Raw genomic sequence first — 21,803 nt, forward strand, 5'->3', positions numbered from 1 at the left:
TGACTGTCCGGGGTTAGGTTGGAGCCAGGCGCACATTGAGAAAACCAGAAAAACAGTCCTCGGGAGGAGGCGACATGTTCAAGCTCTCCCTTCACCAGGATGGGCACAGCAAAAGTTCCCAAGACAGAGACTTTGGCCCCGAGTGTAGTTCCCAAGACAAGAGACTTTGGCCCTGGGTTTCGACTGCATGACCCGCCCATCCCAGCCTTGCTCACACCCGGCCCCAAACACGTCACTGCTCATGGGCGGGGTGGGAGGGATCCTGCACAGGTGAGCGCCGGACCTCGGCCCAGAGACTTCAGTTTTCCTGGTGTCTCCCGCTCTGCCGCCTCCTGCCCGTCCGTAGCTTTCCTCTGCTCTCTCACTGGGTAGAGGAGACTGCCAGCGCCCGGCTGATGCTATGATTGAGCTCTCCAGGCTCGAACAAAACCTTGATGAGGCAGTGCCTCTGAACGGGACGGTTCCTCTAGAGACCAGTGTCCAGGTGGAGTACCCCGAGCCAGCCCAGGTAGGAAGATGAGCTTTGAGTCTCCCTTGCCTAACGCAGTTATATGAAGTTCCTGAGTTGTGGAGGTAACAGACTCAGGGATAGATTTCCTATAAAGTACTTAAAAAAAAAAAGTTTAACCATACTAAGTTGACCAAAAACAAACGAATATAAAGTATGTTGCGTATTCGAATAGTGCCATTGGAAACCCCAGGGAAGAAAGTTTGAACTCTTTAAAGAGGTACCACATCTAACGCGTCCCACAGCCTCCAGGTTTAAATTGACAAGGAAGTGACTTCTCGGCTGATCTCCCTAAGTAGATAGAGGGAGGCTAGGTTTTACGGACCAGAACTCTGAGGTTTGGAAACCCTTTTCTTCCTCAATATTGTAGGTGAATGGTGTTCTGTGTACTATCCTGGAACATTTTTAATGTTTCTTCAAAGCTGTTGAATAATTGTCTATTTGGATATAAAGGCGATGCCACAGGGCAGATCTGACATATATTAGATGTGCTTTGAAATGTAGCTGTCTACAGTTACTAAAACAAATATTTTCCTTTTATCACAATACTCTCTGTTAGAGCTACCAGATATTTTTTTAATGTGTTTTTGAAACTATGGGTGCCAGATAATTGCCATTTTAGTATAATTGTTTGTAACAGTATCAGTAAACTACGGAATTTTTCTGTTTGGGCATTGATTGGAAAATGACATTTTCATTTCTATGGTAAGTAAATGTTAAATAGAATAGACAATAAATCATCATCTTTTACATTGAACAACAGCAAGAAATAACCCAGTAACCACAACCAAAAGGGAAGCCAGAGGGTTGTGGGCTAAGAGTTGATTCTTTTTCTATTCTATCCCCCTACTCCCACCCCAGCTTTCAGTCAACAACGCTTTATTAAGCACTTAGAGCAGGCCAGTCAACACTTTCTATCCCTGGACCAGTCCACATCTCCTTCCCCACACAATCCCACAGAAGAAGACAGGGAAGGAAGATGAGATGGGAGGAAGAGCAAGAGTTATGGAGGGGATTAGTACACATTTTTCACCTGCTTAGAAGAATTGAAATGAATTTGAAGTATTCCATTTCAACCTTAGTCCTTGGCAATTTTCAGTCAGGAATTGTCTTTCTCTTGAGTTCAGCCTTAATTGTGTCTCATACATCATTAGTTTTCAATAACTGGTTATAAGACAACCATGATGGAATTTTGTGCCAAATGCCTTCTTAAACAGAGAAAAAAAATAGAGCTGTTAGAGAGCTCTCCACTTATCAGTCTAAGAATCCCTTTTTCTGTCATTGGTTCTTGCCCCACCCCCCACTCCCTGAACCCCCAAGCAGGGAGTTCAAATGTGGAAGTTCCCTTAGCAACGTGTACTTGATGTCCTGGGGCTTATATTTCCCGGAACACATAATTCTGTTAAAAGGTTTGTGTGAGAACAAATTGGCTTCCCTCTTGAATTTGAAATAATGAGAATTCTAAGAATGTTCTAGCTATTACTACATGTGGTTACAAGTACGCCTTTGGTATATCAGTAATCGAAGCTAGTGACTGGGACTGGGACTCTGAATCTTAGAAAAAAAAGATTGTCTGCCACTTCAGTCTAATATTTATTGAGTATCTATTCACGTCAAACACCATATAAACTTGTGTTTTCTCTCTGTTTTTCTTTCTGTCTCATGGTGTATGTGTGTGTGTGTGTGTGTGTGTGTGTGTGTGTGGTTGTGTATTCCAGAGATACGAGTTTCAGTCCCAGAATATCTAAGAAGCTATAATCACTTAAATTAAAATAGCTCATATTTAGCCTATATACATGTATTGTCTGTATTTGAGCTTGGACAAGCCACTTAACTTCTTTGTATCTATTTCCCCCCATTAAAAAAAATTTTTTTTTAATTTTTTTTTAAGGTAACTGGGGTCACACAGCTAGTAAGTGTCAAGTGTTTGGTTTGAGGTCAGATTTGAACTCAGGTCCTCCTGACTTCAGGGCCGGTGCTCTATCCACTATGCCACTTAGCTTCCCCTATTTCCACCCATTTTAAAAATTAGGAATAATATTTAACAGAGATGTTATAGAACTGATTTATGTATAAGATTGGACTGAGTACCTCCAACGCCCCTTCCAACTTTAAGATTCCACAATACCTGCCTACGGGTGCAGCTGAGAAGTCTGGAATCTGTGATGGAAAAAAACAAGGATAGTCATCATAATTCCTATGGGAAAGGAAAGAAGATCTTCCTGTCCCTTTCCTTATGTGGGTCTAGGAGGGCAAGAATTCTTAATCTAGGGTCTATAGCTCCCAAAGACATACATGGGTAGATTTCATGGGGTTCATGAACTATTTTTTTTCAATGTTTTGATAACTGTATTTCAATATATAGTAATTTCTTTCCTTTGTAATCCTGTATATTTTACTTAAAAGCATTATTTTCAGAAAGACCATAGGCTTTGCCAGACATTAAAAAAAACAAAGGTCAAGAATGCCCTGGTGTAATTGAAAGAGGAAACCATGACTGAAAGCTATTCTGTCTATGATCAAACAATCAATCAACCAATCAATAAATATTTAGTAAGTGTCTGCTATGTGCCAGGCATACCCTCTCAACTGGTATTTTGAAATGCTGTCACCCCAAGGATGACAACAATGCAAATAATAATAATGTAATTTTAAGGAAGTTGTCTTTTAGCATTTTCTTTTTTTAAACAAATTATTGATATCTTTGTGACATCACCAGTATTTCATCCAATATCCTTTTTCCCCACCCCTCCACCTTGCCAAAGAACCATCTCATATAACAAAAAATTGTTTTTTAAACTGACCTATCACCATTTCAATAAGAAATTTAGACTAGATGCATTCCTGTACATTTCTTCCTCTAGTGAGACTACAATAGGAGTAAATAACAACAAAAGGTGAAGGAGAATACCATCCAGTTCTAGGTTCTCTCAAATAACTCTAAGTGTCTCTGGTTAGATAAGCCTGTCACATACCCTGCAGTCATAAATACTAGAGTCTGCTACTCATGGGACTCAATTAGTGCTGGACTTGGTTTCAGGAAGGCCTTAATTCAAATCTGGCTTCAGACAGTGACTAGCTATGTGATCCTGGGCAAGTCATTGAATTTCTCAGTCTCAGTTTTCTCATCTGCAAAATGGGATAGCACCTACCTCTTCAGATTGTCATGAGGATCAAAAAAAATAAAATTTGTTAAGTGCTTTTCAAACTTCAAAGCACTTTATACACACCAGCTGGTATCATTACTGTTATTAAAATTATTGTCTATTATTGTTGTTGTTATAGCTATGGATCCAAAGAAGCAACATGGCAGAATGGAAGGAGCATTACTCTCAGAGTCAGATGACCAGAGATTGAATCTTACCTCAGACACTTACTAGATGTATGATCCTTGGCAAGTCACTCAGCCACTTTCAGCCTCAGTTTTATTATCTGTAGAATAGGCATAATTGCCCTTTCCTTACCAGGTTGTGAGGCTCAATATACATATATATGATGCGGCCGCTGCAGTGGTGAGCATGAGACCAGCTCAATGCTCTGTAACCCCGAGACGCATAGATGAGGCGGGAGACAGCAAGGTGGCAGAAGCTCCGTTTATTGAGTGCAGTTAGCTGACTTTTATGGCCCTAGTGATGCATGTTCAAAGTGTGATCCCCCTGTGATAGCCAATCATCAGGTCTGCTGGAGCTCGTGTCAGGACTCATCTCCCAGTGACAGGAGAGCCGAACCAACCGTGGGAGCTGCATGTCAGCAAAGGAGAGGTCCTGGGAGACTTCCTTATTTTTGCCACGCAACTATGTTGTGACCCTCAGCTTCTACTGATAGAAGCTAGAACTCCCATGGGAAAGTTCCCTCAACAGAGCTCTCATGAGACCGTGAGACATTCAGCCTAACATATATATATATACATATTTTATATATATATATATATACACACATATATGCATATATACATATATGTGCCTTGCAAAATTTAAAGTAGTTAATAAATATTAGCTATCAGTAAGCACTGGCTTTCCTTCCTCTATCAATCAACAAATATTTATAAGTGCCTGTATGTGAGGTGGGGAAGTGTAGGTGGTACAGTGCATAGAGTGCCAGGCCTGGAGTTAGGAAGACTCATGTTCCAAGTTCAAATCCAGCCTGAGACACTTACAGCTCTGCGACCTTACGCAAGTCACTTAACCCTGTTTGCCTCCGTTTCCTTGTCTGTAAAATGAACTGGATAAGGAAATGGCAAACCACTATAGTATGTTTGCCAAGAAAACCCCAAATGGGGTCATGAAGAGTCAGACACAATGGAAACGGCAACAACAATATACCAGGCACCATGCTAGGTGCTGGGAATAAATACAAATACAAAAGCAAGACAATAACTGCCCTAAGGCACCTTGCATTCTCTCAGAGGAGACAACATGTACATGTGTATGCATGTATGTATGTATGAAAGCATGTATGGACATGTACATACAAAACAGATCAAAATTAAATGCAAGGTGATTAAAGAGTAAGGAAGGAAAGAGACATTTACTAAACACCTACTATATACCAGGCACTTTACAAATATTATCTCATTTGATCTTCACAACAACCCTGGGAGGTAGATGCTATTATTCCCATTTTACAGGTGAGAAAACTGAGGCAAAGGTTAAGTGACTTTCCTGGGGTCACACAACTACTATCTGAGGTCAAAATTTGAACTCAGGTCTTCCTGACTTCACAGCCCCAACTTGCTGCTCTTCTGTATTAGGATGTTAAGTCATATGCCAACATGTTCACCCATCTCTAAGTTGTTGAGAAGAAGTGGGCATCCCCACTTCTTTGTTCTAGACTGTCACACAGAGACCAATAAAAATCAAGTTTTGGTATTTTTATTTAATGGGGGGAAGCCTTTGAATAAGCAGTGCATATTTTACCATCCCAAATAGTAATTCTCTGTATCTTCAGATAGGCATGAGAGCTAATGTTTTTGCTTCCAGTCTATGTACATTGCTTATCTGTCCTGATATTCTCTTTCAACTTGTTTATACTACAAGGACCATCCCACTAATCATCATAGAGCTTTTCTTCATTTCCCTTAGGGGACTCTATTTAAGAAACACTGCCTTAAGGGGATATAAAATATGTAATTTCCTTTTTCTATTCAACCCTCTTCAAGAAGTGTGACTTTTAGGGCAAAAAAATTTCTTTTTGTATGTGAACTTTTATTTCCAAGTAAGTAAATTCATAAAACTATTCACCTTAGGAGGTTATGTGTTCACTTCTCTGCCACCAGCATGGCACAAAGTGTTTTGGGAGTTCTTTAGAGATACGTTAAATGATAACTCTATCCAAGTATTTGAAAATCTATCTTGTAATGAGGGGTTAGACTTGTTCTGTCTGGGCCAGAGGGCAGAACCAGGAGTGACAGGTGAAAGTTGCAAAGTAGTCAAGTGAGGTTTGATGTTGGTAAGAACTCCCTAATACTTAGAGAGATCAAAAAGTGGAAGTGGTTTCCCCAGGCAGCAATGGTTCCTACTTCACTGGAGTCTCCATTGGAGTCCAGAGGCTGGACAAAGGGGGGCACTCCCTTTCAGTGGACTTTCCTTGGGTTGGACTTCAAGGCTGCTGAGGCCATGCAGATCCAGAATTCTCTGATTCTGTTCCAAAAGCCTGTGGTATGTCTTTTGAAATAACCTCAATGGTACAAAATCTTCAGCCTTTGAGGGTGGATTTGATGTTTTCTAGGCAACCCAGAGGCAGACACAGAGCTAGTGAAACAAGTGGGTAATTTCCCTAAGAAATTTGGCTTTGGGTCAAGAGTAGGCTATAATTAAAAAGTGATGAGATAAGGGACAGCTAGGTGGCACAGCAGATAGAGCACTGGTCCTGGAGTCAGAAGGACCTGAGTTCAAATGTGACCTCAGACAAATGACACTTACTAGCTGTGTGACCCTGGGCAAGTCACTTAACCCCAACTGCCTCACCAAAAAGCAAAAACAATAAAAAAAATAAAAAAAATTATGAGTCTGGCCGGTCTCATGGAGTGTTCAAACTGCTTCTTAAGGCCATTCCAAAAGAGGAATTCCCAAAAGGTTTTGGAACAATGGCAGAATAGCTGGAATGAGTAAGTTTATAATTCCTTAAAACCACGGGATCATAGATTTAGACTTGGATGATTCCTCAAAGATCCTCTAATCCAGTCTAGAACAAATTTTGTTTTCTGAAGTTGGGATTCAGTCAAAAGGCCGAACTTGAGGACCTAGAGGGCCACATATAGACTCGAGGTTGCAGGTTCCTCACTCCTGCTGTAGTTCAATCCTCTGTCATTTTCAGTCCCTTTTATGCACCAGCCCCTTCTAAATTGCCTGCAAATATGGTTGTTTCCTCCGTCACAGCCCTCTCCTCCAGTCGTTGACCGATGTCTCTTCTCTCTCACTGTTAAGCTCTTACAGACATCTTAATTCATGGACTCCATTTAGTTCCTCAAATGCTTCACAGAGATAAATTTTGTCTTGATGTCAGGAAAAGTATTCTAACATTTAGAGCAGTCTAAAAATGGAAGAGGTTTCCTAAGGAAATAGTGGGTTTTTCTTCACTGACAATCTTCAAACAACCTGACTTCAGACCCCACCATGCTATTGATATGGTTCTCTCGGTTTAGTGTTATTACTCAGTCATTTTTCAGTCCTATCTAACTCTTTGTGACCCCATTTGGGGTTTTGGAGATACTGGGGTGGTTTGTCATTTCCTTTTCTAGCTCATTTTACAGATGAGGAAACTGAGGCAGAGTTAAGTGACTTGCCCATGGGTTACACAGCTAGTAAGTGTCTCACGCTGAGTATGAACTCAGGAAGATGAATCTTCATGATTCCACCTCACTGCCCTAATTATTAAATCTGGTGCTCTTTTCTCAACTCTCATCTTCCTTGAACTTTCTGCAGTTTTTTGACTTTGTCATCTGCTCTGTTCCATCCTTTATTTTTTCTGTTGCATTGTTTCTGTTCTAGTTTTCCCATCTGTCTGACCATTCCTTTTCAGTATCTCCTTTTTTGAATTATTACCTAGTTTCTATTCCACAGCCCTGTCCTGGGCTCTTTTCTCTCTACTCATCTGTTCTTATGGGTATCTTTCCACAACGGATATGTGTGTGTGTGTGTGTGTGTGTGTGTGTGTGTGTGTGTAGCTAGCCCAGATCTCTCTTCTGAATCCCAGTTTTACATTTGAACATTCCTCCTAGAGACTTCCATTTCAATTTCTTATTGATACCTCAACCTCAATGTGTCTAAAACTCAATTCAGCTTCTTTGCTAACCCATTCATTTTCCAAATTTCCTTCACCCCATTGAAGGTACCATCAACTATTCTCCTGTTCATCTATATGCCTAATGTTACTGTAATTTTTATTTCATTTTTCTTCCCTTTCCACTCTCAGACAAATATCCATTCAATTACAATTTCTTCTTGATTTTATCATGACATCTCTAGCATTAATCTCTTCCCTAACCATACCACATTAGTCTTGACCCTTATTTTCTCTCATCTAGACTAGTAGTATTAAACAGTTCGACAGGTAAATATACTAACTATGCCATTTCTTAGGAAAGAGACACAGGAGGACTTCCAGCACCTCTCTCACTAACAGATTTACTTTTGATCCGGTCAGATAGGAGGACAGGAATGAAGTCATAATAAGTCATAAATAAGCTTGCTTTATTCTAGTCCAGTCTTCTGAAAGGGAATTTGCCGATAATGGGAGCACCAACTCCTACAGCATTCCCTAACAACCCTTCTTTCGGGGGCCAGGGAGAAGGGGGGGTACAACTACCCCTCATCTCAATGGGGTCAGTCGAGACCAGCACAACTTGTGCACTCCCCTAAATCCCCGCAAGCCTCAATGGGGGAAGGTTGAGGCAAACACACAGATTCCCCCTCCCAAGCCTTGATGGGGGCCGATCAAGGCACACACAGCATTCAGACTGCACATTCACCCCTATGGGGTTCCCCAGTCACTGATCAGTGCCCACTTGCTTTATAGGGCAGCAGACAAAGAAGGTATATTGCCAGCAATAGCCTCACAATTTTACATCACTTCATCCCTATATCTACCTCAACTATGCAGTAGAAACTGTTTTCCACCTTGATAGTGAGAACTCATATCTAATACCTGGAAACTAGAGATTATTATGGCTATGGATCCTGGGAAAGGAGACTGTAAGAAAGAATAACAAAAAGCCACCTTACACATACTAAAATTCACAATACTTACACTGTCTTAACTAGAAATGGGCTGTTACACTGTATATAAGGATCCCTGCAGCCGCATATTGACTTAGAAAACCACAAATTAGCATTGTGCTGTATTTTTATTTATTTTGTTAAGCATTATTTCGGGCAGCCTCAGGGAGTGGTGCAGGTCCTGTGTTTGCCCTCTCTGATCTGCTGTTTCATAGTTTACTAATTGGTCTCCTGCCACCTGACTTCTCTCTTCTAAGATTCTTTCTCCACGTGGCTACCGGAATCATCTTCTGAGGGAGCATTTCTTAGTCTTCTCCTCATTCCCCCTGCTCAGAAAGCTATCTTTTGTGACTTCCTTTTGCTTCTAGAATAAAATATGAACACCTTAGCCAGGGATTTAAAGCCACAGAGGCTATCCTTTAAGCCTAGAACGCACTCTATCCTCATCTATGACTTCAAAATTCTTTTCTGTTCAAAGCTCACTTTAGCCTCCACTTCTCTCGTGACACCTTCTCTAATCTTAAACATATCCCAGCCTTGCACTTTCTATCAGCTGAAATCTTTCCTGATTTCTCCTTTGCCTCTCTAAAGTTTCATTTGCTCCCTATTACCCCCAGGATCCAATAGAAAGCCCTTTGATGCTTTAAACTCTTTCAACCTGGCCCCTTCTACCTTTCCTTCTTCTAACACCACTCCCCTTCACCCACTCTATGATCCAGCTCTTTGTTGTTCCTCACACTTGGTAATCCATTGCTGTCCCCAAAGCCTACAAGGCTCTCCTTCCTCTTGTCAGTCTCTTAGCCTCAATTACCTTTCATACTCTCTCTCTCTCTCTCTCTCTCTCTCTCTCTCTGTCTCTCTCATTGCACCTAGTTATTTACGTGTTGTCTCTCCTATTAGAATGTGAGCTCCTTGAGGGCATAGATCAAGTTTTTGATGTTCTTTGTATCCTGGGTGCTTAGCACTGTGTCTGACCCATGCTAAGTTCTTAATGAACTTGGGGTTCTGTCGTTTGAGCAGCTCTGCCTCACTCAAATCCAATTCACCAGCAAGTCAAGACATCACGCTCATGATGTCCTTGGTCCTCTTCAAGAATGAAGGATGAACAAACCCCAACATGTGTTTGACTACTCATGACTCTTCATGACCCCATTTGGTGTTTTCTTAGCAAAAATACTGGAGTGCTTTACCATTTCCTTCTCCAGTTCCTTTTACAGATGAGGAAACTGAGGCAAACAGGGTTACATGACTGGTCCAGAGTTACACAGTAAGTATCTGAAGCCAGATTTGAACTCAGATCCTCCTAACTCCAGGGCCAATGCTCTATCCACTATACTACCTCTTAATGACTGCCCCTCTTAATGAATACTTATTAGTTAATTGAGTTTACTTATCTGTGTTCCTGTTGATTGCCATTACAGAGAATAAGATCTTTGAGGGCAGAGATGGTTTCATTTTTGTCCTTCCTTCCTCAGCACCTAACAATACCTTGTATATAAGAAGTGTTTAATAAATGTTGTTGAACTAGAAAAATACAAAAGAGGAAATTGTGGCACAAAACAATTAATTCACACAATTAATAAACAACAGAAGCAAGATTTTTTTTGTGGGAGGCAAGGCAATCAGGGGGTAAGTGACTTGCCCAGGGTCACACAGCTAGTGTGAAGTGGCAGAAGCTGAATTTGAACTCAGGTCTTCCTGGCTCCAGGGCCAATGCCCTATCTACTGTACCACCTAGCTGTCCCTAGAAGCAAGATTTAATCTCAAATCCTCTGAAATAAAACCCTCTGTTCTGTATTAATTTTTAAATAGATATTCTAATGTCTTTGATTTTAAAAAAAATCATCATACAATGTCACAGTCACATCACATAAATGTCAGAATTTGTAAGTTTATAGATAGATAAATGGATAGATAGAGTATTTATTAAATGCTCAGTCTGTGCCAGACACTGTGGTATGTTCTGGGATATAGATATAAGCAAACAAGATAGTCTCTACCCTCAGAGGACTTGCATTCCAATGGGGAAAGACAGCATATAAACAGAGCTGGAACAGGGAGGAGCTATGGTTGGTAGGAGGGAACCTGAGAGGGGGCAAGGTAGATGAGGAGGAGGTAGAGAAATCCAGAGAGAGTCAAGCCAGGAGTGATGTGACCATGGCTAGTGCCCTTCATACAATGGTGGTCTGGGCTAGGGAGTCTCCAATCAGGAGAATGGACCTTAGGGTAGAGGTTTCTCCAGGGCTGGGGAAGTGGTGGGGAAGGAGGTGGAGAACTTGGGAGAGTGAGTCAACCAGGAGGCAATACTGTATACTCGGACGAGAAATGAAATGGCTAATCGGTGGAAACTCAGAAAGATTGATGTGGAAATAAAGATATGTTCCTATGTGTCAGGAAACTCACTTGTTTAATGTCTGCTTCTGAGGCGGTATATACAGAACAGGATAGCTTGTTTGAGCTTCTAGTCAGCCTTCGTTAGACTATCCAGGGCACTCTGAGAGTTGAGTCTAACTAAAGGTTTGTGTGGGGAACTTGGAGGGCATTCAGAGGACACGATGATAAAACATGACTCTCCCGGCAACAGGGTGCACACCCAGTCTACACAAACTTTGAAAGTTTGTGAGTTTGGTGAAGGATTTCTTCTTTCTTATCACCCCAATCCGATAAAATGGAATACCATCTTGTGGCCGCTGCATTGGCTTAGAATGCAAGCTGAAACAGAAAAGGTCCCGGTGGGAAGGAAGAAGGAAGTGGCATTTCTCCTTTGGATGTTGCAGGACTGTGCAATTTCCAGTGTGGAGAGAGAAGTTAAGTGACTTAAAGGGGATTGAAAATAATAGCAACAGGCTTATTTAGTTAAGTGAAAGCGCAAAGGCTGAATAATAAACCTTCTTAGATTTGAAAATACCATGAAATTAAAACAAGTTATCGGCTCTTCTCTGTGACAACTTAGAGCAAGACACAAAGAAATGAATTTAAGCTGTATCATCAGGGATTTAAGTTGAATATAAGGAAGAGTTACTGTTGGTAAGGGTTATTAAATTCTTGTAAGAGTTACAAAAAGACCCAGGTTGAAGTGCCACCTCTGGCATATATTAGTTATGTATTTCTAGGTAAGTCATTAGTGCCCTTAGCAACTGTCTAAAACTAATTTAGCCAGGAGTGTAGACAAGTTGATGATATATATTGGTGAAGTAAGTTACCACAATGGAAATTCCCTATACTGATTAAATCTGAGGTCCATACCTCTGTTGCTGTGTACTTTCACTCATGTCTGATTCTTTGTGACCTCATTTGCGGTTCTTGGCAGATACTGGAGCCGTTTACCATTTCCTTCTCCAGCTCATTTTACAGATGAGGGTTTGACTTTGACTTTCCCAGGGTCACACAGCTAATAAATGTCTGAGGCCAGATTTGAACTTAGTAATATGAGTCTTCCTGACTTTAGGCTCAGCACCCTATCCACTGCACTACCTAGCTGCCATACCTCTTACCCAATCAAAGAAAACCAAGGTAAAACAAAATAAGACAAAAGAAAATAAGATTTCTAACAGAAATTGTTAAGTGAATGTCTTTAAAACCAGACAAGACTTTTCTTCAATTAAAAATACATTTTATTGTTAACATTTTTTTAATATCTCCTAGATTTCTACCTCTCTCCCTCCTTCTTTCCTTTCCTCACAGAGAACCATCTCTTGTAACAAATATTTTTTAAGAAAAAAGAGTAAGGGAAAAAATCAGCAAAACCAGGTGATACATCTAAAAACACCTGACTTGATGTGTAATGTTCTACACCTGTGAACCCCTTAGTTATTTCTTCAGGAGAATTGGGAGAGATATGTAGAAGTTCTTCTGTACCTGACAGAATGAAGGTATGTTATTATTTGGAATCAAAGAAATGAACTACATAACCTTCAATATCTTGGACTTTCCCTGGCCCAAGATCTTATGGGTCTATTCTGATTTTAATGACCCCAAGTCTCTCTTATTCAAGTACCCAAAACAATAACATCTTCCCACATCTGAGATTCTGACTTCCTATGTATTGTGCAAGATATTATTTGCATCCTCCAAGAATATAAGGGCTCAGTTACAAAAATTTCCACTCTGAGAAGCCTCTTGTCTAGCAAATTGTCTGTAGTTTTAGGTAGTGTTGATCTAAAAGGTGATTTCTTTTTTTCTTTTTTTGAATAATATTTTTCCCAAATACATATAAAAACAATTTTTAAGATTCATTTTTTTTAAATTTTGAGTTCCAAATTATCTTCCTCCCTCCCCTCTCTGAGATGGTAAGCAATCTGATATTGGTTATACGTGTGCAATCATGCAAATCATGTTTCTGTATTAGTCATGTTGCGGAAGACCATACAGACCAAAAAAAAAAACCCACAAAAAAAAATAAAGTGAAAAATAGTATGCTTCCATCTGCATTCAGACTCCATCAGTTCTTTCTCTGGAAGTAGATAGCATTTTTCATCACTGAGTCCTTTGGAATTGTCTTGGATTTTTGTGTTGCTGAGAATAGCCAAATCATTCACAGTTGATCACCTTACAATATTGATGTTACTATAAACAGTGTTCCCCTGGCTCTGCTCACTTCTCTTTGCGTCAGTTCACGTAAGTCTTTCCTGAAATCGTTCCCTTTGTCATTTCTTATAGCACAATAGTATTCAATTACAATCATATACCACAACTTGTACAGTCATTCCCCAATTGATGGACATCCCTTTAATTTCCAATTTTTTTTTGCCACCACAAAAAGAGCTGTTATAAATACTATACAAATAAGTCCTTTTCCCTTTTTTTGATCTCTTTGGGACACAAACCTAATAGTGGTATTTCTGAATCAAAGAGTATAGTTCCAAATTGCTCTTCAGAATGGTTGGATTAGTTCACAACCCCACCAACAGTGCAATAGTGTCCCAATTTTCTGACATACCCTCTAACATTTATCATTTTACATTTCTGTTATATTAGCCAATCTGATAGGTGTGAGGTGATACTTCAGAGCTGTTTTAATTTGCATTTCTCTAATCAATAGTGATTTAGAGCATTTTTCATATGACTATAGATAGCTTTGATTTCTTCATCTGAAAACTGCCTGTTTATATCCTTTGACCCTTTATCATTTGGGGAAAGACTTGTATTCTTATAAATTTGACTCTATATATTTGAGAAATGAGGCCTTTATCAGAGACACTTGATATAAAAAAAATTTCCCTGGCTTTCTGCTTTCCTTCTAATCGTGGTTATGCTGGTTTTGTTTGTGCAAAAACTTTTAGATTTAATATAATCAAAAATATCCATTTTACATCTTGTAATGCTCTTTATCTCTTATTTGATCATAAATTCTTTCCTTCTCCATAGATCTGACAGGTAAATTATTCCATGCTCCCCTAATTTGCCTATGGTATTACCCTTTTACGTCTAAATCATGTACCCATTTTGACCTTATCTTGGTACGCTGTGTGAGATGTTGGTCTATACCTACTTTCTGCCATACTGTTTTCCAGTTTTACCAGAACTTTTTGTCAAATAGTGAGTTCTTGTTCCAAAAGCTTGGCTCTTAGGGCTTATCAAACACTGGGTTACCATGGTCATCGACTACTGTGTATTGTATACCTAAGCTATTCCTCTAATCTACCATTTTATTTCTTCAGAAGGTGATTTCTATGACAGGACCTCTATGCAGTCCTGTACAGTAGGGATATAACACTAACCTCTAAGAAGTGTTCTTAATACAGAAGAGTTTCCCTGTATCCATTCCACCCCAGTCCCCTGTTCCAGCATGCTTATTCCTTATGATACTTCAGGCTTCACTTTGTGACTAAAGGCCAAGATGAGGTAAACTCAGTGAATAGTTTCTTGAAGAGGGACTGTAGGGGCCTTTGGGGGGGTCCTCTGATATTCTATTGAAGACTCAAGAAATATTAAATGTCTACTACATGAGGTAGGCTTTGGGAGAAGGTGAGGCAAGGATACAGAGAAGTATAGCCTTCAGTCTTTACCTTCAAAGAGTTTGGGGACAGCTAGTTGTTCTCTGTAATATAAGAATTCAGAAGGGATGCTCTCTTAGGACTGAGCGGTTAAGGATGTGCCCTTAAGGTAGTGGAATTTGAGCTGAGTCTTGAAGTTTAGATAGAATTTGGATGGTCAGGAGAGAAGAGAGGGTTTTTCAGTCAAGAGAAATGGTTCAAGCCTAAAGCTGCTGCTGTCCTCCAACATTTTCCATTCTTGAATATGGCAGAACCATAACTAGCAACACTGGTGCCCAAAACAAGAAATACTAAATGTATCCTCAAATCAACTGGTAGAGGTAGGGAGACACATATCCTGACACATCCATGTTGGGGAAGGTTAAAGATCTTAAGTTATCAGCAGGCTGAGTTAGGGAGCTCACTTGGTATACATTTGTATACTCTCAATATTTCAGGATCCTAGGGTAAAGCACAGGTTACCTAGCCGTACTTATGACTTTGGCTGCAAGGATGACCCCTTTCCCAAAAGATCAAAAGCCTGAGAGATGGTGGTAATCCTAGTATTAGCATGGTGCTTATGACTCCTGATACTCTTCATCAGAGATAAGTTTATTCTGCAGAATGTAAATTCTATGTGTGAAAATTTTCTGTTAGGTAAGTGTAAACTATGGGAAAGTCTGATAAACATTTTTGTAGATAGGTAAATTTTTGGAAGACCCCTAAAAGTCTACTTCAATCTTAGCTGATAATGCCCTTCTATTTTCTAGGCTAGACGACAAAATTGCTGGAAATTCTTCAATGAACCTGTGAAGAGGAAGTATAAACTGTGGATGGCAATTGTTTCTATCTTCATAGGCCTCATTGTAGTAATTTTTATAAGCTTGATTATCCATGAAGGTAAGAATCTAAAAAAAAAGATAATTTGATTCATATATGTATAGAGATGTATCTATATCCATACATATACTATGTATATGTGTATTCTTGAGTCTGTGTATGTATATATATATATAATTCTTACTCATCTAGGTTGGGTTGTCTTATGTTTTTTCAATGGCCTTGAAAAGGAGCTCATGATTACATAATGTGGATATGGAAGTGGTTTGGAAATTAGAGGCTTGACAAATTTATTGAGCCATTCCCCAATTGATAAATGGTTAAAGGACATGAATAGACAGTTTTCAGAATAAGAAATCAAAGCTTTCAATGATCATATAAAATGCTCTAAATTACTAATAGAGAATGTGAATTAAAATACCTCTGAGGTACTACCTCACATACATCAGATTGGCTAATATGAAAGAAAAGGAAAATGACAAATGTTGTAATGGATATGGAAAAATAGGGACACTAAGCTGTTGGTGGAGTTGTGAACTTCTCCAACCATTCTGGGAATAATTTGGAACTATGCCCAAAGGGCTATAAAACTATGTATAGCTTTTGACACAGAAATATCACAACTGGGTTTTTACCCCCAAAGAGATAAAAAAAAAAGGAAAAGGACCCATATATACAAAAATATTTATAGCAGCTCTTTCTGTGGTGGCAAAGAAATGGGAAAGTGAAAGGATACCTGTCAAATGGGGGATGACTGAACTAGATATGGTATATGAATATTCATGGAATACTATTGTGCTGTGAGAAATGGCAAAGGGAATGGTTTCAGGAAAAACTTGGAAAGACTTATATGAATTAATGCAAAATGAAGTGAGCAGAACTAGGTGAACGTGTATATGGTAACAGCAATATTGTAATGATGACCAGCTATGAAAGACTTAGTTACTCTGATCAATATAATAATCCACAAAAAATCCAAAGGACTGTGAAAAATGTTATCCATCTCTAGAGAGGTAACTGCTGAACTGTGAATGAAGACTGAAGCATAATTTTTCCACTTTATTTTTCTTTCTTTTTTTTTCACAACACGACTAATGTGAAAATATGTTTTGCATGATTTCATATGTATAATGGGTATGGTATTTCTTGTGTTCTCAATAGGTGGGGGAGGGAATAGAGGAAAGAAGAGAATTTAGAACAGGAAATAAAAATTTAAAAATGAAGAACACAGTATGCCATGGGGAGGGGATAGTGGGAGGAAAGGCAGTTAGGGACTTGGCATCATCATGTAGAATATGTTTGAGTGATTGGTTTATTTGAGCATCAGAGAAAGAGTCAGAAATTCTCCTGTTGCAACCTTTGTGTAACCTGGAAAATGTCACTTAAGCTTTCTGAAATTATTTCCTCATCTGTACAATCACGATGATATCATCTGTCCTGCCTCCTTCATAGGGTAGTTGAGAGGTTAAGATTATGTAACAGGTGAAACCATTTTGAAAACTGCAAAACTATAAAAACCAAGAAATTAAAAAGATAAGAAAGATGGGGGTGGTGAATAAATGCATATCAAATCATTAATCAATTTAATATCAATGTAGAAAGGAATAAAGACTTTTTGTAGGGAGTAACAAAAACATTCTGCTTTTCCTTAGGGATCTAATAGCTGTTTTCAGACATTCAAAGGGTCCTCATGAGGAAGAGGATCCAATTTGTTATGTTTAACCCCAGAGGTCGGAGCTAGAGTAATGAGCAAAAGTTGCAGAAAGGCAAATTTTGGTTTGATTTCAGGAAAAACCTCCTAACAATTGAAGCTGTCTGAAAGTAGAATGGGATGTACCTGGAATTGGAGTCCCCTTCCAGGAATCTTCAGGTTGAAGCTAGGTAGCTACTGGTTAGGCAGGTCAAGGTGAAGCCGGTTGGATGGTTGCTGAGTTCTATTCCAACTCAAAAAAGTGTTGTGATGTCCTAAGAATCACTGACCTTCCCTAGGAATCACAATGCATTTCAATCAATCAATCAGCATTTTTTTTTTAAAAAAAAAGTTTACTACGTACCATTTTGCCTCACGTAGTTGAACTACAGCTCTGGGGGGAAAAAGGCTTTGAAAGAGCCTGTGGTAATTCAAATGGAGCTACTACATGCCTTTAAATCCAAATCACTCTGGCTCTCCCTAATTGGCCAATAATAGGTCCCAGCCCAAGCCTCATTTGCTTACTCCTCGAATGGCTCAGAGTGAGTCAAATAGCAATTGTTTTCTGTTCTGGCCAGAACCTCTAAGGGTCTTCCCCTCCCAGATTGTTGTTTCTTTTGGGAAAGCAAAGGAGGCTGTCTTTTGTCTCAATTCTAACCTAACCTTTAATCACTGAATGGGTGTTACCTCAGACAAACTGGAGACCTAGATAGACCTTAGTTTAAAAAGACTAAGGTCTTCCGCTGCATTCTGACCCATGTCTAGTCATCTTGATTCATATTTTGCCACCGGACTCCAGTGACTCCAGAGGAGAGAGAGAGGCCAATGACTGCACTGCTCTGCCTCACTTAAATCCAATTCACTTGCAAGTCAATACATCACCTTCCCGGCGTCATTGGTCCTCTTTATTTTGTATTTGGTACCATGCTAAGCGCTGGAAGTACAAAGAAAAAGCAAAAACAATCCCTGCCTTCTAGGACCCTGCATTCTAATGGGAGAGTCTATGTATGCATATGTAACTAAACAAGATCCAAACATATAGGGATGCACTGAGAGTAGGGAGCCAACCTTTACATTTTCAGTGCAATGATTTACACCTCAAAAATCACAGCTACAAATCAGGACTTGATTTATTGTTTTGTTGATTGTCTAGCCTAAAAAAAGTGATGGAGAAAATGTTAATAATACTGTTCATTGTGTATTGTGTATTATGTACACACACACACACACACACACACACACACACACATATTCCCCCCACCCCTTTTTGAGAGCTGGTTGCCAGACACTGAATAGCACATGCCTGCATATATACTTTGTATACTAGAGGGGAAGGTATTAGTAGTTGGGGAACTGGGAAAGAACTTCTGCAGACAATAGCCTTTGAGCTAAGTCTTGAAGGAAGGTAGGGAATTCTAAGAGACTGGAGGTGAGGAAGAAGAGCGTTCCAGGCATTGGAGAGAGGGTGCAACAGCATGGAGATTATAGGAAGAGCTCCATGTAGAAGAATGGCATGTAGGCTAATATGGCTGGACCCAAAAGTAGGTGGAGGTGAGTAATGTGCAGTTTCCAAAAGTCTTAGTGTAGTTTTCAGCAATTAAAGTTTGAAGTTAAAACTGTACCAAGGGGCAGCTAGGTGGCGCAGCGGATAGAGCACCAGCTCTGGAGTCAGGAGGACTTGAGTTCAAATGCAGCCTCAGACATGTAACACTCACTAGCTGTATGACTCTGGGTAAGTCACTTAATTTCAATTGCCTCACCAAAAACAAAACAAAACAAAACAAAACAAAACTGTACCAAGATTTTTGGAATATCTTATATAAGAAAGATAAGAAGGGGGCAATTCTGTAAATGTCAAACAGAGTAGTTTATTTTTTATCCTAGAGGTAATAGGGAGCCACTGAAGTTAATTGAATGAGGAAATGATAGGAATAATATGGTCAGATTTGTCGTTTAGGAAAATTACTTTGAAGCGTGTAGAGGATAAATTGGAGTAGGCAGAGATGTGAGGCACTTGCTTGTCTTCTTCAGATACTCCTAAAAAGCATAAGAAAATAAAGAGAGGAAACATGGTAGTCTTGGGATGGTCTGGAGAGTCTCACTGGCCTCTTGTTTTGAAGATCCATTTATTTTTATGTGGTTGAATGTTCAGTCCATTTAGGGAAACATCTGTGTAGCATATCTCTACTTTATGTAAGAGACAATTATTTTCTTGCCTCAAAATAAATCCTCCCCAGTCTATGTAAGGGATAGAATCGATCATGTCACTGCAGAGTATTAACACTGTATAATTCAAAGTGTAGGCAGATATTGAATACAAATGATCTGATGATGTCACACGTTCCAAACTGTGCTCCCTTCCTCACCCCAGAGAATGGTTTGGGGATTTTATTTTTTATGACGTGTTTAAGTGATACTATGAGAAATAGATCTGTTTTCTTTTTGAAGAGGGAGTGAGTCTCAGAAGATAGCTTATGACATCACACTTTATTAGTAGACAGACAAGTTTCACAAGTCTAAAAGTCCTAGTATAGGGTGACTCATGGGAAAAATTCTAGTCTGTTGGCAGAGGTTGATGCCAGATTGCTAAGATGTTGGATAACTGGGACTAGGTCTTATAGTTTTGTAGCTTCCATAGCCCCCAGCACAATACCTCACATATTGTAGATGTTTCTGTAGCCATGCCTATTGCATTACCTCAGGGAATCAGGTTATCCTTCTCTGAGGGCCTTTGTCAACCTTAGCGCTATATAAACGAGTAATGATTTTTACTCATCCTCACCATTCAATAATATTATGCAGCTTTCTTCTTTCCCTCCTGTTGCAGGGAAGCTGGGTCTCCTTTCCAAGGCTAATCCCTACCCCAACTTCTCCTGGACCATGTTCTACCATCTTAACAGTTATCCCCCTCTCACTACTCCATTCCTTCCTTCCTTCCTTCCTTCCTTCCTTCCTTCCTTCCTTCCTTCCTTCCTTCCTTCCTTCCCTCCTTCCCTCCTTCCTTCCTTCCCTCCTTCCCTCCTTCCCTCCTTCCTTCCTTCTTTTGTTCTTTCCTTCCTTCCCTCCCTCCCTCCATCCTTCTTTCCTTCCTTCCTTCAACATTTATTGAACACCTACTGTATAGGGCAATGTGTGAGGCATTGAGGGGGAGAATATAGTCTCTTTCTGGTCTCCTTGGGTCTCCTGAGCTAAGCCATCCTGGAAGTGCTGGAACTCCTTATGGGCCTGATTTCACTGCTGATCATCATGGGAGCTTTGACCCACTCTTACTGATGTGGACCAGTTTCCTCTCCTTGGGCAATCTGGTGGTCCTCCAGTCTTCAATGCTGGGTAAATGCAGATACTTGATTGTCTTAACCCTATTGCAGTTCAGAACTCCTGAGTTCAGGGGATCTACCGGTGTCAGCCTCCAAAGTAGCAGTCATGTGCCACCATGCCCAGCCACCTTCAACAGTTTTATAAATCAAATTCGGCAAACATTTATGAAACATCTGTCATATACTGGACACACTGAAACATGCTATGGATATAAAGATGCAACAAGATACAGTTTTTGTCCTGAAAAATCTTATTTTTATAGTGGAGGACATAAGATATATTCAAATAACTGTATTACCAGTTTGAATACAGGGTGTCCCAAAAGTCTTAGTGTAATTTTAACATTAAAACTGCTTTTGGAACAGATAAACACATATACACATATATGTATACATATACACATATGCATATATACATACATATACATATGATTATAAATATATAAATACATGTATAAATAAAACACAATTCCAGCTAAAAACTTACCTGAGTTGGGCCTTGATGAACCTTGGATAATTAATATGATCTCTGGGTCTCAGTTTCCTCATTTGTAAAATAAGGAGTTAGGTATATATTGTCTCTGAAGTTCCTTCCAACTCTAAATATGTCATACCAGGAGAGGGAAGATTTCAGTGTATATTTTATGTGTCTCTGTGGTGATGGTGTAAGTCCATGCCAATCATGGGGATTGACATGAACAAATCAGAGATGGGAGAGAGCGGGTTAAAAAAAAGAGATGGCAGGTGGTCACTGTATAATCATTTTTTAAAATTCTGATTTTAACAAATACCAAATAAAATAAGCATTTATATAGACATGGAAAAACAGAAAAAAGGGACTATACACAAACCCAGCATCAAATTTGCAGGTATTGTACAGCATGTGAAGGAGAGCCATGTGAGATAAGCCTGGAAAGTGATGTTGGAGCTAGATAATGGAAGGCTTTGAATGTTAGGTTAACAAGGTTGTGCTTTGTTCAATGCCTTCTAGCATCATGACCTTGGGCAAATCATTTAACCTCACTCAGCCTCAGTTTCTTCATCTGTAAATGGGAGATAATAACAGCATTTACCCCTCAGAGCTTGGTTGCTTAATTTTGTTGTTGTTATTGTTAGGATCAAAGGAGATAATATAGGTAAACCTTAAAGTACTATATAAATCCTAGCTCTTATATGATCACCCATAGTAAGCATCAGAGGCTAGATTTGAACTTGGATCCTCTAACTCCAGATCCAATGTTGTTTCCTCTGTAGGAC

At 39.6% G+C, this 21,803-nt stretch overlaps 1 protein-coding gene across 2 annotated transcripts in view; it reads left to right on the top strand.

Moving 5' to 3' along the window:
* Nucleotides 1-307: 307 nt before the first annotated feature.
* CUNH3orf52 (chromosome unknown C3orf52 homolog) overlaps nucleotides 308-21,803 on the top strand; it is a 43,584-nt gene continuing 22,088 nt past the window's right edge. For both annotated transcript variants that reach the window (XM_027868142.1, XM_027868149.1), the window contains exons 1-2: nucleotides 308-508; nucleotides 15,470-15,599. In XM_027868142.1, coding sequence (XP_027723943.1) covers nucleotides 401-508; nucleotides 15,470-15,599 — 238 coding nt within the window. In that variant the 5' untranslated portion in view covers nucleotides 308-400. The remainder of the gene's footprint in view (nucleotides 509-15,469; nucleotides 15,600-21,803) is intronic.

This window comes from Vombatus ursinus, unplaced genomic scaffold (assembly GCF_900497805.2).
Source record: "Vombatus ursinus unplaced genomic scaffold, bare-nosed wombat genome assembly UNPS02001419.1, whole genome shotgun sequence".
NCBI classification, from domain to species: domain Eukaryota; kingdom Metazoa; phylum Chordata; class Mammalia; order Diprotodontia; family Vombatidae; genus Vombatus; species Vombatus ursinus.